The 14432-nt window shown below is 37.9% G+C and overlaps 1 protein-coding gene across 3 annotated transcripts in view; it reads left to right on the top strand.

Annotated features, from left to right (window-relative positions):
* The window catches only part of sipa1l2 (signal-induced proliferation-associated 1 like 2), a 71778-nt gene that overhangs the window by 42930 nt on the left and 14416 nt on the right, over nucleotides 1-14432 (top strand). For 2 of the 3 annotated variants that reach the window (XM_058790845.1, XM_058790846.1), the window contains exons 5-13: nucleotides 630-804; nucleotides 1118-1221; nucleotides 2928-3085; nucleotides 4139-4724; nucleotides 6661-6935; nucleotides 9919-10143; nucleotides 11891-12028; nucleotides 12724-12818; nucleotides 13044-13150. In XM_058790845.1, coding sequence (XP_058646828.1) covers nucleotides 630-804; nucleotides 1118-1221; nucleotides 2928-3085; nucleotides 4139-4724; nucleotides 6661-6935; nucleotides 9919-10143; nucleotides 11891-12028; nucleotides 12724-12818; nucleotides 13044-13150 — 1863 coding nt within the window. The remainder of the gene's footprint in view (nucleotides 1-629; nucleotides 805-1117; nucleotides 1222-2927; nucleotides 3086-4138; nucleotides 4725-6660; nucleotides 6936-9918; nucleotides 10144-11890; nucleotides 12029-12723; nucleotides 12819-13043; nucleotides 13151-14432) is intronic. The other variant, XM_058790847.1, reaches the window with a different exon arrangement.

Raw genomic sequence — 14432 nt, 5'->3', positions numbered from 1 at the left:
AAGTGGCATCTGAGGCCAATCCGCATGTCATTACGTGTCAGGCTTTTACATAGATTGATAGCACTTAACATGGCTAAATCACCACTTGTGGTAAGCGATGTATATCACTGTTCCATAATATGCTTTAAGAGTGCTTTTGAAGGATCCCTGTACAATGTGCATTAAAGATCGGATAAATATATCACTTTTTACTGTGTTCTTTTGGAATTGATTCTGTTTTTTGTAATCCTGCCATATAATATGGAAGGGACGGTACTGATATTTTTAATATTGTTACTTGAAATAATATGGGAAAATATTTATAATATTTATTTTAAATTATATGAAAAGAAAAGACCAAAGAATGATACAATACATTCAATTACCACAGTGTGGAAGATCAGTTGCTAGAAACCAGTCAAATATACTGTACAGTGCAATGGTCATTTAAAAAAAAAAAAAAAAGACCACAGAATGCAGCGAATCTGTAGAGATTCTGCAGAGACATATAATAGGTGTAATTAGGGCTTTGCAATACTCTGTGAAGGATGGAATCACTGGTTCAAACTGAAGGGTAATACACAAAAAAATTGTCAAATATCATTATAATGATTGAAACTGATTGTGTTTTTATTCTTTGTAAATTGTAGCTGAGTTACCAGCACAAAGTGGGCATCCTGTACTGCCAGGCTGGGCAGAGCACAGAGGAGGAGATGTACAATAATGAGAGTGGTAGTCCTGCACTGGAAGAGTTTCTAGATCTACTAGGTCAGAAAGTCCGACTGAAGGGATTCAACAAGTACAGGGCACAGCTGGACAACAAAAGTAAGTGCAGCTCTCACAATGATATTTTCGAAATGTTTGAATGTTTGATCCACTTTCGCTGCTGTGAATCTTTGACAAGCCAAAAATCTGTTTGGCAGGTTCATTTCTGAAATGGGTTTTGTTAATACCATATTTATTCTTGGTCAGTGCATTGGACAGTTTCTCATAATCTCTTAGTCTGTGCAGATGAGCCATTTGCAAATTAATATTGAACTGCAAGAGACTAATTTCGTGTTCCGTAATCAGTGTATTTGTCTATTTAATTTACTGCCTTTATACTGATGTGTGTGATATAACCGCATCTTTTCTGCAGCGGACTCCACTGGCACTCACTCTCTCTACACCACCTATAAAGACTTTGAACTGATGTTTCACGTCTCTACAATGCTTCCCTACACACCCAACAACAGACAACAAGTGAGTTGGACACATTTCATAGTTGATCCCTTCTTTTCATTTACTCATCTTCATGATCCAAGGCCATATGACCTTTTTAGATGAAACTTAAAGGGAGATATTTAGAGTTCTATATATTTGAGTTCTTAAGCTATTTCTGTTCATCAAAGAATCCTGAAAAAACCTGCATCACTGTTTCCACAAAAAAAACAAAAACAAAAAAAAAAACAATTCAGAAGCGCAATCATTTTCAACATTGCTAGTGATAATAAACATTTCTTGAGTACCAAATCAGCATATTAGAGTGATTTCTGAAGGATCATGTGACACTGAAGACTGGATTAATGATGCTGAAAATTCAGCTTTACCATCACAGGAATAAATTACATTATAAAATATATTAAAATAAAAAACAGTTATTTAAAATTGTAACAGTATTTCACAATATTACTATCTTTACTGTGAAAATGTTAAATACTAAAAAAAAAAAATGTAGTTTGTTAGTGTAAGTAACTGATGACAACACTTTGATTTAATGGTAGATAATTAACATGTGGATAGGTGCGATTTATAATTTCTTTATTGCAAACAAAAAAGCAGATAATCCAAGATAGATCAGCCTTTCTGCTGATTTATGCACACTTGAACAAGCACCTGCGCGAATGAGATTCAGGTCTGATCACTTACTCATGCCTGTCTACACAAACTCTTTCAGCCCTCGTCAGTTCTCTATTCAAGTGGCTGGTCTTGATCTGTGCATCTTTACAGACCTCACAGAACCTAGAGCAATTGTCCTGCATCCTGCTAATTGTAAACACTTCTGCCGGTAGGCCACGTTGTCATGGCAACTGTCTGAATGCCCCATCTTTTAAAAAAAAAGCTCCCTTTCCAGTTGCCCAGACAAGGCACAGATTTTATTGTCATGAGTGAAGAGCAGGATATATCAGGGCTAATTAATTAGAAATGCATCATTTTCACTGATGGTGAAAGGCTGTTCTTATTTATTTGGTGGAACAAATTTAAAAAGATTTATTTCCCTTATCCGCTGTACTTTTCAATGGGTGGAACAATCCTAATAGAGTCTGCCGCAGATTAATTTACCACCGTAACAGCTTTCCATCAATGACTTCCTGAAATCCCCATAGCTAGAATGAGCTCAGTTGGAAGATAAAATTGAGATCTGTGCTTTTAAAAGAAAGCTTTTTTGTAGAATGAGTAAAAAGAGAAATGTACGAGCCCTTACTTTGGCCATTATTTGGCTGATTTGCGGGATTTGTTGTTTTCTGTCCATTGGATCATGGTCTGATAGGGATAATCTTGGAAAATAAGCTGGTGAAGATCTCCACAGCTTTGAGCTTTAAATTCGGTGCACTTCTGATCCTCTTTCTTTCCTTTGCTGACAGAGAGATGAGCCCAAGGTATATACAGTAGACTACAGCTAAACCATTTACACATTGCTTAAGCTTTCTTATAGAAACAGTTGTTTATCCAGTATGCAGTAGTTACAATTATATGTGGATGTTTCTGTTGATACTTTTTTTTTTTTTTTTGCTTTTCATTTATATAAAAAATTATTTCATGATTTCAAAATGATTTCGATTTTGGAGAGTGTGTTTGAAGTTTATTTTTGCTTTGGGTTTTTCATTGGATGGCATTAACTGTAACTAGTTTCTTGTTCAAATGTACACTCTAATGACTGTCTTCATATTATTTGTTCACCCATCCAGCTACTGAGGAAAAGGCACATTGGAAATGACATCATTACCATCATTTTCCAGGAACCAGGAGCTTTTCCATTCACACCCCAAAACATACGTTCTCACTTTCAACATGTCTTCATCATCGTCAAAGTCCACAATCCTTGCACAGAGCATGTGTGTTACAGGTAAGATGTAAAATGTCAGTTACTCACCATTTTTAGCCTAGCCTGTAAAATAAAAGCTTCTGTTTTACAATTAGAATGGGGGTTTAGCTTATACATGTGGCTTTGCTAAACAAAATACTGTTTTTTGCAAAGTCATACCCAACCCGTCCTGAATAAATCCAATTTTGTCAATTAAAGAGCTCGATCTGTTGGGAAGGGGGACGGAGGTAGACGAAGATGCTTTCCAAACAGCTTGGTGACAGTCAGATTTGACCTCTCAGAACGATAGGGAGGATTAAAGGATAAGATCGAAGGGAATTCAATTTCCAGTCTTATTTACTCAGTGTGTACCTCTTAAGCTTGTTCAGCGTAACATTACAGAGAGCTGAGGGAGGCTAGAACCTGGCTCAAAGCAAAATTGCCCATCTCTTCTTCTGAGCAGCTCTATGAGAGACTGCTGCAGAAAGATTTCTGAATTGATGTCAATGTTGAAGTCAAACGGAAAAGCTTTCTATGTATTCTTCTTACAGGGGACATGTTCTTCAGCCTTTTGCACATATTACAGATATTTGAAGTTGAGCTTAATATGTGGAGACAGATTTAAGCCATTCATAGGTTGATTAGATTAATTTTCCGATAAAAGGATATATAAAATAAATATATTTTTTAAATATTATAAAAATATATTATATTGAATTGTATTATATTACATTATATTGCTCACCAGAGCTGCTTTTATTTAGGTGAAAAAAACTGTAAAAACAGTAATATTGCGAAATATTACTCCTCTTTTTTTTTACAATATGTACAATTGTTTTATATTTTAATATAATTTAAAATGTAATTTATTCCAATGATTATAGCAACCATTTCTTCCGTTTTTAGTGTCACAAGATCCTTCAGAAATCATATGTCATATATTTGTAGAATATCTAATATAATACCTAGTATTCTAATATCTTTGTGTAAACCATGATTCATTCTTTAGGATTTTTTAATGAATAGAAAGTTCAAAAGAGCATTATTTATTTAAAGTGACTAAAACTCATTTCATCGTATTTCTTTACTTAATAGTGTTGCAGTTGCCAGATCCAAAGACGTGCCTGTGTTTGGACCTCCCATACCCAAAGGGGTGATGTTCCCAAAGTCTGCTGTATTCCGGGACTTCCTGCTGGCCAAGGTGATCAACGGAGAAAATGCGGCCCACAAGTCTGAGAAGTTCCGTGCCATGGCAACGCGTACCCGCCAGGAATACCTTAAAGACGTTGTGGACAACTTTACCAGTGCAACGCCTGTGGACGCCACGGGTGCAAAATTCAGCTTTATCACCCTAGGCGCCAAAAGGAAGGAGCGCAGTCGGCCAAGGAACAATGCTCATCTGTACAGTACGGGAGCCATCACGTGGCCGGTGGTTGCTCGGGACAGTTGCCAGTCCACCGATATTGGTTGTTTGTTGGCCATCTCCAGAGAGTTTGTGGCGCTCATTGAGGAAGCATCCCGGGAAGTGGTTTTCAACTGTTACTGCAAAGACGTGATTGGTTGGAGCTCGTCCTCAATGGTGGGCAGGGTAAAGCTCTTTTACGAGCGCGGCGACTGTGTGGTGTTTTCTGTGCAGGACGGATGCCCAGAGGAAGTTCGAGAGGTCGTGCAACGATTAGAGGTATGAGTAGCCAATCCAGGATGAAAGATCAAGTTTTATCTAAGCTGAAGCTAAAACCAAGCTTGCCTTTTACTGTGAATAAGTGAGCAGTGTTGGTATACAGGATCAAGTTTCTCTTGGAATCATGGGCCAATGGTCAATGGATTAGCATTAGAATGGTAGAAAGACAATGATAGAGCAGATTACCTTACCTTAGCTTTCCTTAAGCTTGCCAGAATGTTCACTTTATTCACTCTGGGATAAAAACATACATCAGCACACACCTTCATAAATCAATATTAGTTCCGCTTCTTGCTTTATTGCCACCCATTTATGCTCAATTGGTCCAGACCTGCAGACTTACACTACACTTTCACAGTGTAGTGGAGTTTTAAATGTGTGTACATGCTGTTTAGGTTGATGGACCCAGTCAGCATGTGTGGTCCATTCTCTTTGTGAGATTTGACAGCTTGTAAAATACCATCCTTTGACTCTTAAACATGCTCTTAAATGTGTTTATTGCACTGGGTGGTTTGCTGTCATCATCATAGCATTTTTGCAGCAGACCATCAGCACGTTTTTCTTGGAATAAGCAAAAATTAAAATTCAGTCATTTACTCAGCCTCATGTTGTTTCAAACCTATACAACTGATTTTTTTATGTTGAACACAAAATTAGTCGTCGTCCCCACTCTTTTTGGAACCCATTGACTTTCATTGATAAAAAAAAACAGTTGAAACATTCTTCAAAATATTTTTTGTGTTATGCAGAAGAAAGAAATTCATGCAGGTTATGAACAACATGCATTTTCATATTCCTTAATTATGACTCTTTGTGGTTTATGCCTTTTTTAAAAGCATTTATTTTTACACGTTTCATTTAAAGTTCGGTGTCAAAAAAATGTATGTAATATGGTTTAGGAAAAAAAGGAAGCTTATATTTCATTTTAACCACCGCAGTCTTTTCAAAGTGCTTTTGTTGTTTTTGTGGGTGCTTAGAAAAGGTGCCTTTGGGCTCTTAGCAACTTTGCGGAGTCAGAGTAATATCAGCTTACCTGAGGTTTGCTTAAAAACTGTTTGTTTTCAGATCAAGTAGTTGCATTCAGAAGGTTTAAGCTGTTTTATCCAAAACACATTTGTTTTAGGTGTCAGGGGGCAGATTAATGGAAAATCCTCTAAAGAAAGAAATTAAGACATTTCTTAAGATAAATTCTGAACAGTTCAACTCAGTTCATCATTTTTTTTCTTGAGAAAATGCTTGTGACATTATCTGGTTTGTATGGCGGTTCTATGACTCGCTGATCAGCTCAAAGGCCATATTTCTGAATTATGTTGTAATTATAGGCTTACATTAAAATCCCCAATTGACTTGTTTTTGTAGAGTTGTTACTAAATTTCAAATTCAACAAAAAGGCATGTCACGCAATCATTGTTTACATTATCGATCCTTGGTGTGAACTTGTGCATATCCCTAGTAGTAGTATTATGTATTATACGTAGCTTGTGTTATGTTTTAATGCTTAATTACAGCAATTTGAAAAATAATAATAAAAAAATTAAATAAACAATAATAAATTCATATAACATCTTACCTTTTGGGATTTAAGACAAGTTCAAGGTTATCATACGTTTTTTTGGGAATACAAAATATTCTATACAAGAAAATAATAAGAAAATGTGAATCTGACCACAGGTTGTCAGTATGTGTTATTCATGAGACAGCCAGTCTGTTGAGTTCTCCCATGTTGCTTTGACATCGGTTAATTTCATCCTTGAGAGACCTGGCTTCAGCCATCATCTATATCTCTGCGTACCTGCTTACCCATCTGCATGCTTACCTGTGCAAGACCCTCTGCCCATTATCACGGCACAGATTTAATCTTCAAAAGTCGCTGATGTGACAAAAAGCCCAGTTTCAGATGTTTAAAGTTTGTTTGTCTGTTCCGTCTTCCCTGTAGATGATCACCAGGGGTTGTGAGGCGCTAGAGATGACCCTGCGCAGAAATGCCCTGGGCCAGCTGGGCTTCCACGTCAACTTTGAGGGTGTGGTTGCCGATGTGGAGCCATTTGGGTTTGCCTGGCAGGCAGGACTTCGCCCAGGCTGCCGTTTGTTGGAGATCTGCAAGGTTGCTGTTGGGACTCTAACTCATGAGCAGATGATTGAATATCTGCGGACCTCCACACCTGTTACGGTGATGGTCATACAGCCACATGAAGATGGCACCCCCAGAAGGTACAGTTGGTCCTTCATCTTACATGTGCAGATAAGCTTAAAATGTGAAAAAATGTTGTTGTTTTTTTGTTGTTGTTTTTTTACCGTTCAAGGGTGAAGCACTTGTTATAAACCTTAATCAGGTATTTTCTTTATCATGTTGTGGCCACATTTACAACCATCAAAACTGAACCTTTATCCTTTATTAAATGTGTCTCATGGACAGATGGGCCACACCAGTTTCTCATGGGGTCAATAGAGGTCACCTTCTGAAGAGAAAATTAATCTTCTTGAGATAATCTGTGAATGATATGATCATAGTCTGCTCGATTATTTTTTTTTTTTCTCTATCCTGGAATAACCAGAACCCTGTTGAACTTTGTTGAACATGTGCCTCATGTTCTGTTTGCTCATTTCAGAAGAGCTGAGGGCTTTACCAAGAACATCTAAAGGCAGAGATTAAAGTGACCCTCTAGACTGTCAGTAACTGGATTGACATTTATCGCCTCCCTGCGAGGCATAAATGCCAGTGATATCAAGCAGTCTGTGCTTTTTGTAAACACATATTTATGGAGGATTGCTTGCACTTCTGGTTGACCTTAAATGCTCTATATATCTGTATCTTGGGCAAGCATTTCTAGAGAACTATAGTTAACTGAAGCATGCCCGGACAAGTCAGGGTTGTATTTGGTTACAGATCAGAGCAGAGAGTTTTTAGCAGTAGAAGTATTTAGCAAGAATATTTGTTCTAAACTAGCACCCTTTCGAGTGCAAAACAATGCACTAAAACGAATTGTAGCACTTTAGCAACACTGAAACTGCCTGTATCACACTGGCTACTGCATAGCAATAGATTAAAACCATTCAGAGCAACAAAACAACTCCTATTTCTGTAAAAATCTAACTTGTTCTGTCTTAAAGTCTGCATTCTTTAGAGATGTCTTGAACTTGAAATGAATAGTGTGTTTTTTCTTTTTTTTCATTCACAACACTTTGTTTGTAAGACATTTCTCAATTCCAGGAATTTGTGTGTGAGAGTCCAAGAGTGTGGTGTTCTTCACTGAAGTACTTTTTTGAAGAACTGTATCTTATTGTAGAGGCTGTGAGAATCTGTCTTGAGAGCTCTCGGCGGTTCCAGCTTTCCATTCAAGAAGATCAGCAGAGATTCTTGTTTTGGGAGCAGTTCTGTGCGTGTGGTCGGCACAGAGTGGATTAGATCGGAAACGGAAACCCCTCTCTAATAACACATGCCATAGATAATCACAGCAAAATACAGTGCATCATTTATCTGATACCATTTGTCATCTCATTTGCGGATGTGTCTTTTCTCTTGCCAAACATCCCTGCGGTGATTATCATTTAATACATTCTGCCAATTTCACTTACGAGATCTTCCCTTGACACTAAATTTGTTATTTCACTAGCTGACTAGAAAAGTAATCCAGATTAATAAATTGGAATGGATTCATAAAAATAGCCTGGCTGTAAATACGGCTCACAGTTATGTACAGTGGGGTCCAAAAGCCTTAGACCACTGGAGAAAATGCTTCTATTTTGCGTTTTTCTCATTTGATACAAATTATGTTATTAGTGAGATTTTGAATTAGAAAAATTAACATGAATTTCAGAATGGGTTAGTATTTGGTTACATCTGACCATGTGAAGAAAGGAATCACAAAATGAATGTCACAAACTAAATGAACCCAAAACTTAAAACATGTTTTTGTACTCCATGCTTTTCACTGTGGTCTTAGACCTTTACACCCCTCTGTGTGTGTATATATGCGTCAACAGCCGGAAGTTATCCAGTCAGCTCAGAAGTGTGATGGAAGCGATCCCGCTGTTGGGGGTGCTCTGACCTGTTAACTCAGCTGCCATGATAATCCTTATTCTTTTGGAAGGAGCGGTCTGCCCCCACAATGCTGAGTTCAACCTCTCAGCCATTTCAAGGCTAATTTACTTGAGGGAAAAAAAGCAATCTATCCAAAAATCAGGCTAATACATAGTATGTATGTGATTAATCCCTGCGGGCTTTTCTATAATTAGATGTTGTGCTGTTGATATAATGCAAGTTGTTTCTAAGTGAAGATGAACACTGGGTTAGTGCATATAGGCGCCTATCACAAAGCTCTTATGTCCTATATACAGTATGTGAGAAATCAGGTAACGATGCCAGTAATGCTGGATGTATGTTACGCCACGCACAGTATCGGCCTCGTCCTGTTTATCAGAGCAGGAATTTCTGCTTTCTGCTTCTTGCTTACCTGTAGAGAAAAGTTAATGTGACTCAACCTGAAAACACAAATCACTTTACGACTGTTCACCATGTTCAGAATGAGTCACCTGAGTCATCAAAAATAAAATGTTGGGCTGTTGTGAGTGATGTGTGTAAAAACGAACTGCGACGGTGTCAAATGGTTATCCAGTGGTAATGTGTATGCATGTGTATACACTACCGTTCGAAAGTTATGGGTCAGGTATTAATATTTTATTCAACAAGGATGCATTAAATTGATCAAAAGTAACAGTGAAGACATTACAAAAGATTTGTTTCAAATTATTGCTGTTCTTTTCAACTTCCTTTAAAAACTGTATCACAGTTTCCACAAAAATATATTAAGCAGCACAACTTTTGTAACATTGATCCTAATGAAAAATGTTTCATAAGCACCAAATCAGCATAATAGAATGATTTCTGAAGGATCATGTAACACTGAAGGCTCGAGTAATGATGCTGAAAATTCAGCTTTGCCATCACAGGAATAAATTGCATTTTAAAATATATTAAAACAGAAAATGTTCTTTTAAATTGTAATATTATTTCACAACATTAGCGATTTTACTGTATTTTTTATCAGATAAATGCAGGCTTAAAGAAGCTTCTTTCAAAAGCTTTTAAATGGTAGAGTATTTATAAACACAATTGTGTTACTTTAATACGTGTCCAAAAAAAACATGGTAGCAAGTCTAAAAACCCATGGTAGTTTTCCTCTGTGTTTTTCAGAGGTGTCTCAGAGCTGTATCGTGTCCCCATCGTGGAGTACAAGACTCTTGGTGCTGGGCCTGGTTGGCACAGGATGACTCATGTTCCCCAGGGGCTGCCGCTGTCTCGTGTTTCACCCACTCAGGGTCCAGATCGACCCTCCCCGAGCCAGCAGATGTTCCAGTACGCCCAAGCTGCCATCTCACGTAGCACTTCTTTTGATAAGAAGTACCAGGATGGTTCCAGGTAAGAGAAATGTGATTGTCATTCCAAACACATATGCTGCTCTTTCATACTCATACACTATATACCTTGTAATTTCATTTTTGTATCATATTGCCATCCAACTCTCATGATGTAAGGAGAAAGTATAGGGAAGCGATTCTCATGGAGGCTGGCACAAAGTGGATTGGTTTTGTTTGTGTAATTGATCCTGTCATCCCTGTTACAGCATGTGGGCCTTCCTTACCCAGGACTTAGCTGTTTATTTGTGTATGGGCACGTGCAATGCATTGATTTCTTTAAAAAAGGTGTCAATATCGTCCCTAGGCCTTTTCTGTTCTAGTCTGTGTCTCTGATGATATTCAGAATAGATAATACCCAGATTTTCTATAATGCTGATTGATCTGAAAATCGGTTTTATATGGACCGCTAAAGCAAAAAATGCCTGAAGTCAGATACAAGGACAAACATTTTTCTGGCTCATATTACCATATGAAAATGTATTAAATTGTCATATTGTCTCTGTAAATAGAGGACTGCCTTTGGAAATGTTCAGGTCACATTTCACTTCAAAACGAAATAAAAAATTAAACAAAGAATACAACACATTTAATGTTCACTTACTCTATTAAATACAATTATATTAGGACTATTTTAGTTTTTACATGTAGCATTATTTTAATGACAGTTAAGGACATACCCCCTTCTCATTCTCCTTAATGCAGAAAAATCTCATTCTGATGGCTATAGTAATATATGAATCCAGTTTTTTTTTTTTAGTTTTTTTTTATCAGATTTACAATTCTGCATCACAAATGTGATTTTAATATGAAATTATATAAAATTTAAATACCGGTAATATGTGTATAGGGAGAGAGAGATGGTACAGTATACAGTAGGCTGCTGTTTTTGTTGTGATGTGACAGTTTTGGCACATTCACTCAAAAATATTTGCCCTAAATATGTTTGAATGGAGTCCAAATGTTAAGCCTAAGAGAGCTGAAAATACAGTATTTTCAGCATAATATCAGTATTAAGTTATTCTGTATTTGGTCACCAATGTGTCAGGACAGGTAGCAAAAAGCAACACCTGGATTTTATCGGGCTCAGCAACAGGAACTTTAAGAAACACTGATTCATAATGGTAATGTTTGATTATCCAGACACATCTCCGCTGACATATCCGCTGGGAAAGCCCAAAAGGGAGCACATAGAGGCTATTAAGGATGATACATGCCACCCTGTGGATTAGAGGAAGGAAAAAAGTACAGAATGATTATGTTCTAGTCTGGTGTGGCATTGATTCGTGCTTTCGTGTTTCTCAGGAGACGCCTTTCAGGGTGAGCTAATTGGGAACTTGATTTTCTGGTGCTGTAGATTTGGGATCCCTTCATAATGTGCGTCGTCTTGTGCAGTTGAGCGACTGTGTGTTGCATGCTTGTGTCTTCACCTTGTCTGAAATGCACACACACCTTTGCGGCCTCTTCACCCAGGCTGTCATCTCGTCCTCTGCTGGGATCCGTGTTGCACATGGACTGTCATTCCTTCCTGGAGTATGTTTCTCTTTTTCCCCCCTGGAATGCGCAGACGTTCCCAGCCCTGGAGACACGGGGTCCTGCTATGAATAGAATCTGCTCCACCACTTTTTTTTTTTGACAATGTTTCCTCCCTCCGGCCCAGAATATGAATGAGTCTTGCTGTAGCGCTCTCATTGCTTTTTGCCACCAGAGTTTTGATTAATGAGCTTCTACCCTGTGCTTGCTCATTGCAGGGTTTTGCAGGACTTCGAGATGGTTCAGAGTCCGTCTGGAAATCCTGGCCAGCACTACTGCAGTTCTCCCAGTAACCAATCAACCTCCAGTGACCCTGGTCCCTGTGGCACATGGGCCCAGAAAGCCAGTTATGATGGGTAATGAGATTCTGTTTGAAGCAGCCTCGCAACTCAGAAAACCAAAGAGCCCAGCTGGTTTAGAGGTTATTGCAGGAGTCTAATCATATGAGATTTGGTGTAAATCTTTGGTGCAAACAGAATTAGGTAGAAGATGAAGTCATGTCCAGTATTAGCTCTCCATTCACAGAGAGATGCACAACAATAGTTTTGAATCCTCCCCGCACAACCAATTCTAGGATCAGTTATCATTATTGTTGACTCTACTCAGTTTAAACAAACATTTCATATCATAGTTTTTTTGTTCTCTTGATGCCTGCCTGAATTTTAGTCATAATTTATTTTTACATAATGACAGATTCAGAATCTGTGCTAAATAGTACTGCTTTTCTGAATATTTTTCCTGTTGTTCTTACTGATACTATTTTAGTATTTAAGTGTTTGTCTTCCTCGTTCGTTAAAAGATTGAATAAAAGTTGCTGGCCAATAATAGACACTTGTTAATATGTGAATGTGGAAATTTAAAAATAATTGAAAATTGAGTTTTTTCATGTCTTCATACTCAAAAGATCAAGGAAAATGTTATTTTTATAATATGACCCCTTTCAGACATTGAGCTGCATTTTCTCTCCATATGAAGTGCAATTATCAGGCTTATACAACATTCTTGAGTAGTCACTAATGACTAATGCTAGTGGACCTTTGCACTCCAATAGATCACAATCACCTGCCCTTCACGACCAACCAGAAGAAAAAGAGGGAGATGGGCACAGAGATAGAGAGCACAAGCTGGAGAGGACACGATCTGCCGGTACGGAAGCCCTGTTTTTCTCAAACTCCAATGCAGATTCAACTACATTAGTTTCAAACGACTTATAGAATTGATTTACCAATTTAATTGGCTAAATTTAACAAGCTGCATTAAATAACTTGAGAAATTTATTTTCTATAAATCATTTGGTTAAAATGAACTAATCAGTTTTAAATGCACTGCGCTCCTATCAACGTCATGTAACATCACATCCATGACTTCTAGGTTCGCCTTGTGTTCCAGAAGCGAAATGGCACATCCCATCCACCAAGATCCTCAACCGAGGTCTACAGAGACAGGGGGCGAAAGAATCACCTGGTAAATTCCCTCGGGTAAGTGATCAATCAAATGAACTATAAAATTGTCCATTCCTCTGAATTGATTGGACTAATAATTTTTTTATTGCACTGGGACTTGTATTACTCCACTTGTGTACATTCTTTCCAGACAGCGATTTTCTAGTTTGCATATTACCTTTTGGTTACTGGAGCGTGAATATCTTTAAGATAGAGTAAATGTCTTGCACTGTACAGCAACAGGAACATATGCTAAGTGAATGCATGTGTCGGTGCAAGTGTTTGTGTGTTTATATGTGGCTGATGGGTGCAGTGACCTCATTAGTCAGGAACGTGTAGTTGGCAGCACTGCAAATGCACCACATTTCTCCATGTGGTTGGGTGGTTGTGGAGGGGAGGTCGCAGGTTTGGAGAGTAGAGGGGGTTGACATCTATGGCAGATGGCTCATAGTGCCCCATCCAGTCATGCAATCCCTGTGGGAATTGACGTAAGAAACTGGACGCCAGTTACAGGACACCGCACTGTACAGTCTCTGTTGTGCATCCTGTGCATCAGGTTAAGTACAAATCCTCCTGATTTATCAAGCGCGAAAAGGTCATCCTACCCTTGCTGCTCGCAGCCGATGTTGATGCTAAGGGCATGAAGTAAATTCATGGGCCATGTTTATCGCATATCACTTATGCAAAGCCCTACATTCCTCCATTGCATGATTCGCAGAACTGACAGTGTTTTGCAGTAGTGTATTGACCACATTGGCTTTAGCCAGAGGGGACATTTGGAAATAGTCCACCATAGTGGATCTTCCAAAGCAAACCATGCATTAAAGTTTAAAAATCATCCACTTTCAATTCATTTGAAAGGGCTTAAATTTAGAAGATGCAATTTAACAGAATAATCAATTATTAATTTTTCCATGAGATTGGTTACAGTAGGTGGTAATGGTGCAGTGCTGGTTCTTCTATGTGTTGCTGTTTTTGCTCTGCAAAATGCACTTCACCGCTCCGGGGGTCTTCCTTCATCCATTTTTGTTGGGCTGTATTTTCACAGAGCAGTAAACAAATCACATTTCGATAAATTGTTTGCCTGCCTCGTATTCAGTGCTTATGTAGTTCAGGACATAAAAAACTAAATAGAAAACGTTTTTTTTTTCTTTTTAAATTGAATTGATTTCACAAATACCCTGATAAAAAAATTGTGTAGGATTTACTTTAAAACTATTTTCACTCGCTAGTAAATTCAAATTAATTAAGTCTGAAATAGTTTTTTTTTTTTTTTTTGTAAAACTATTTTTGATAAATGCAGCCTTGGTTAATAAAT

The sequence above is a fragment of the Onychostoma macrolepis genome, chromosome 11 (assembly GCF_012432095.1).
Source record: "Onychostoma macrolepis isolate SWU-2019 chromosome 11, ASM1243209v1, whole genome shotgun sequence".
Classification (NCBI taxonomy): Eukaryota; Metazoa; Chordata; class Actinopteri; order Cypriniformes; family Cyprinidae; genus Onychostoma; species Onychostoma macrolepis.
The sequence above is the reverse complement of the archived record's forward strand: the minus strand, read 5'-3'. Positions and strand labels throughout refer to the sequence as shown.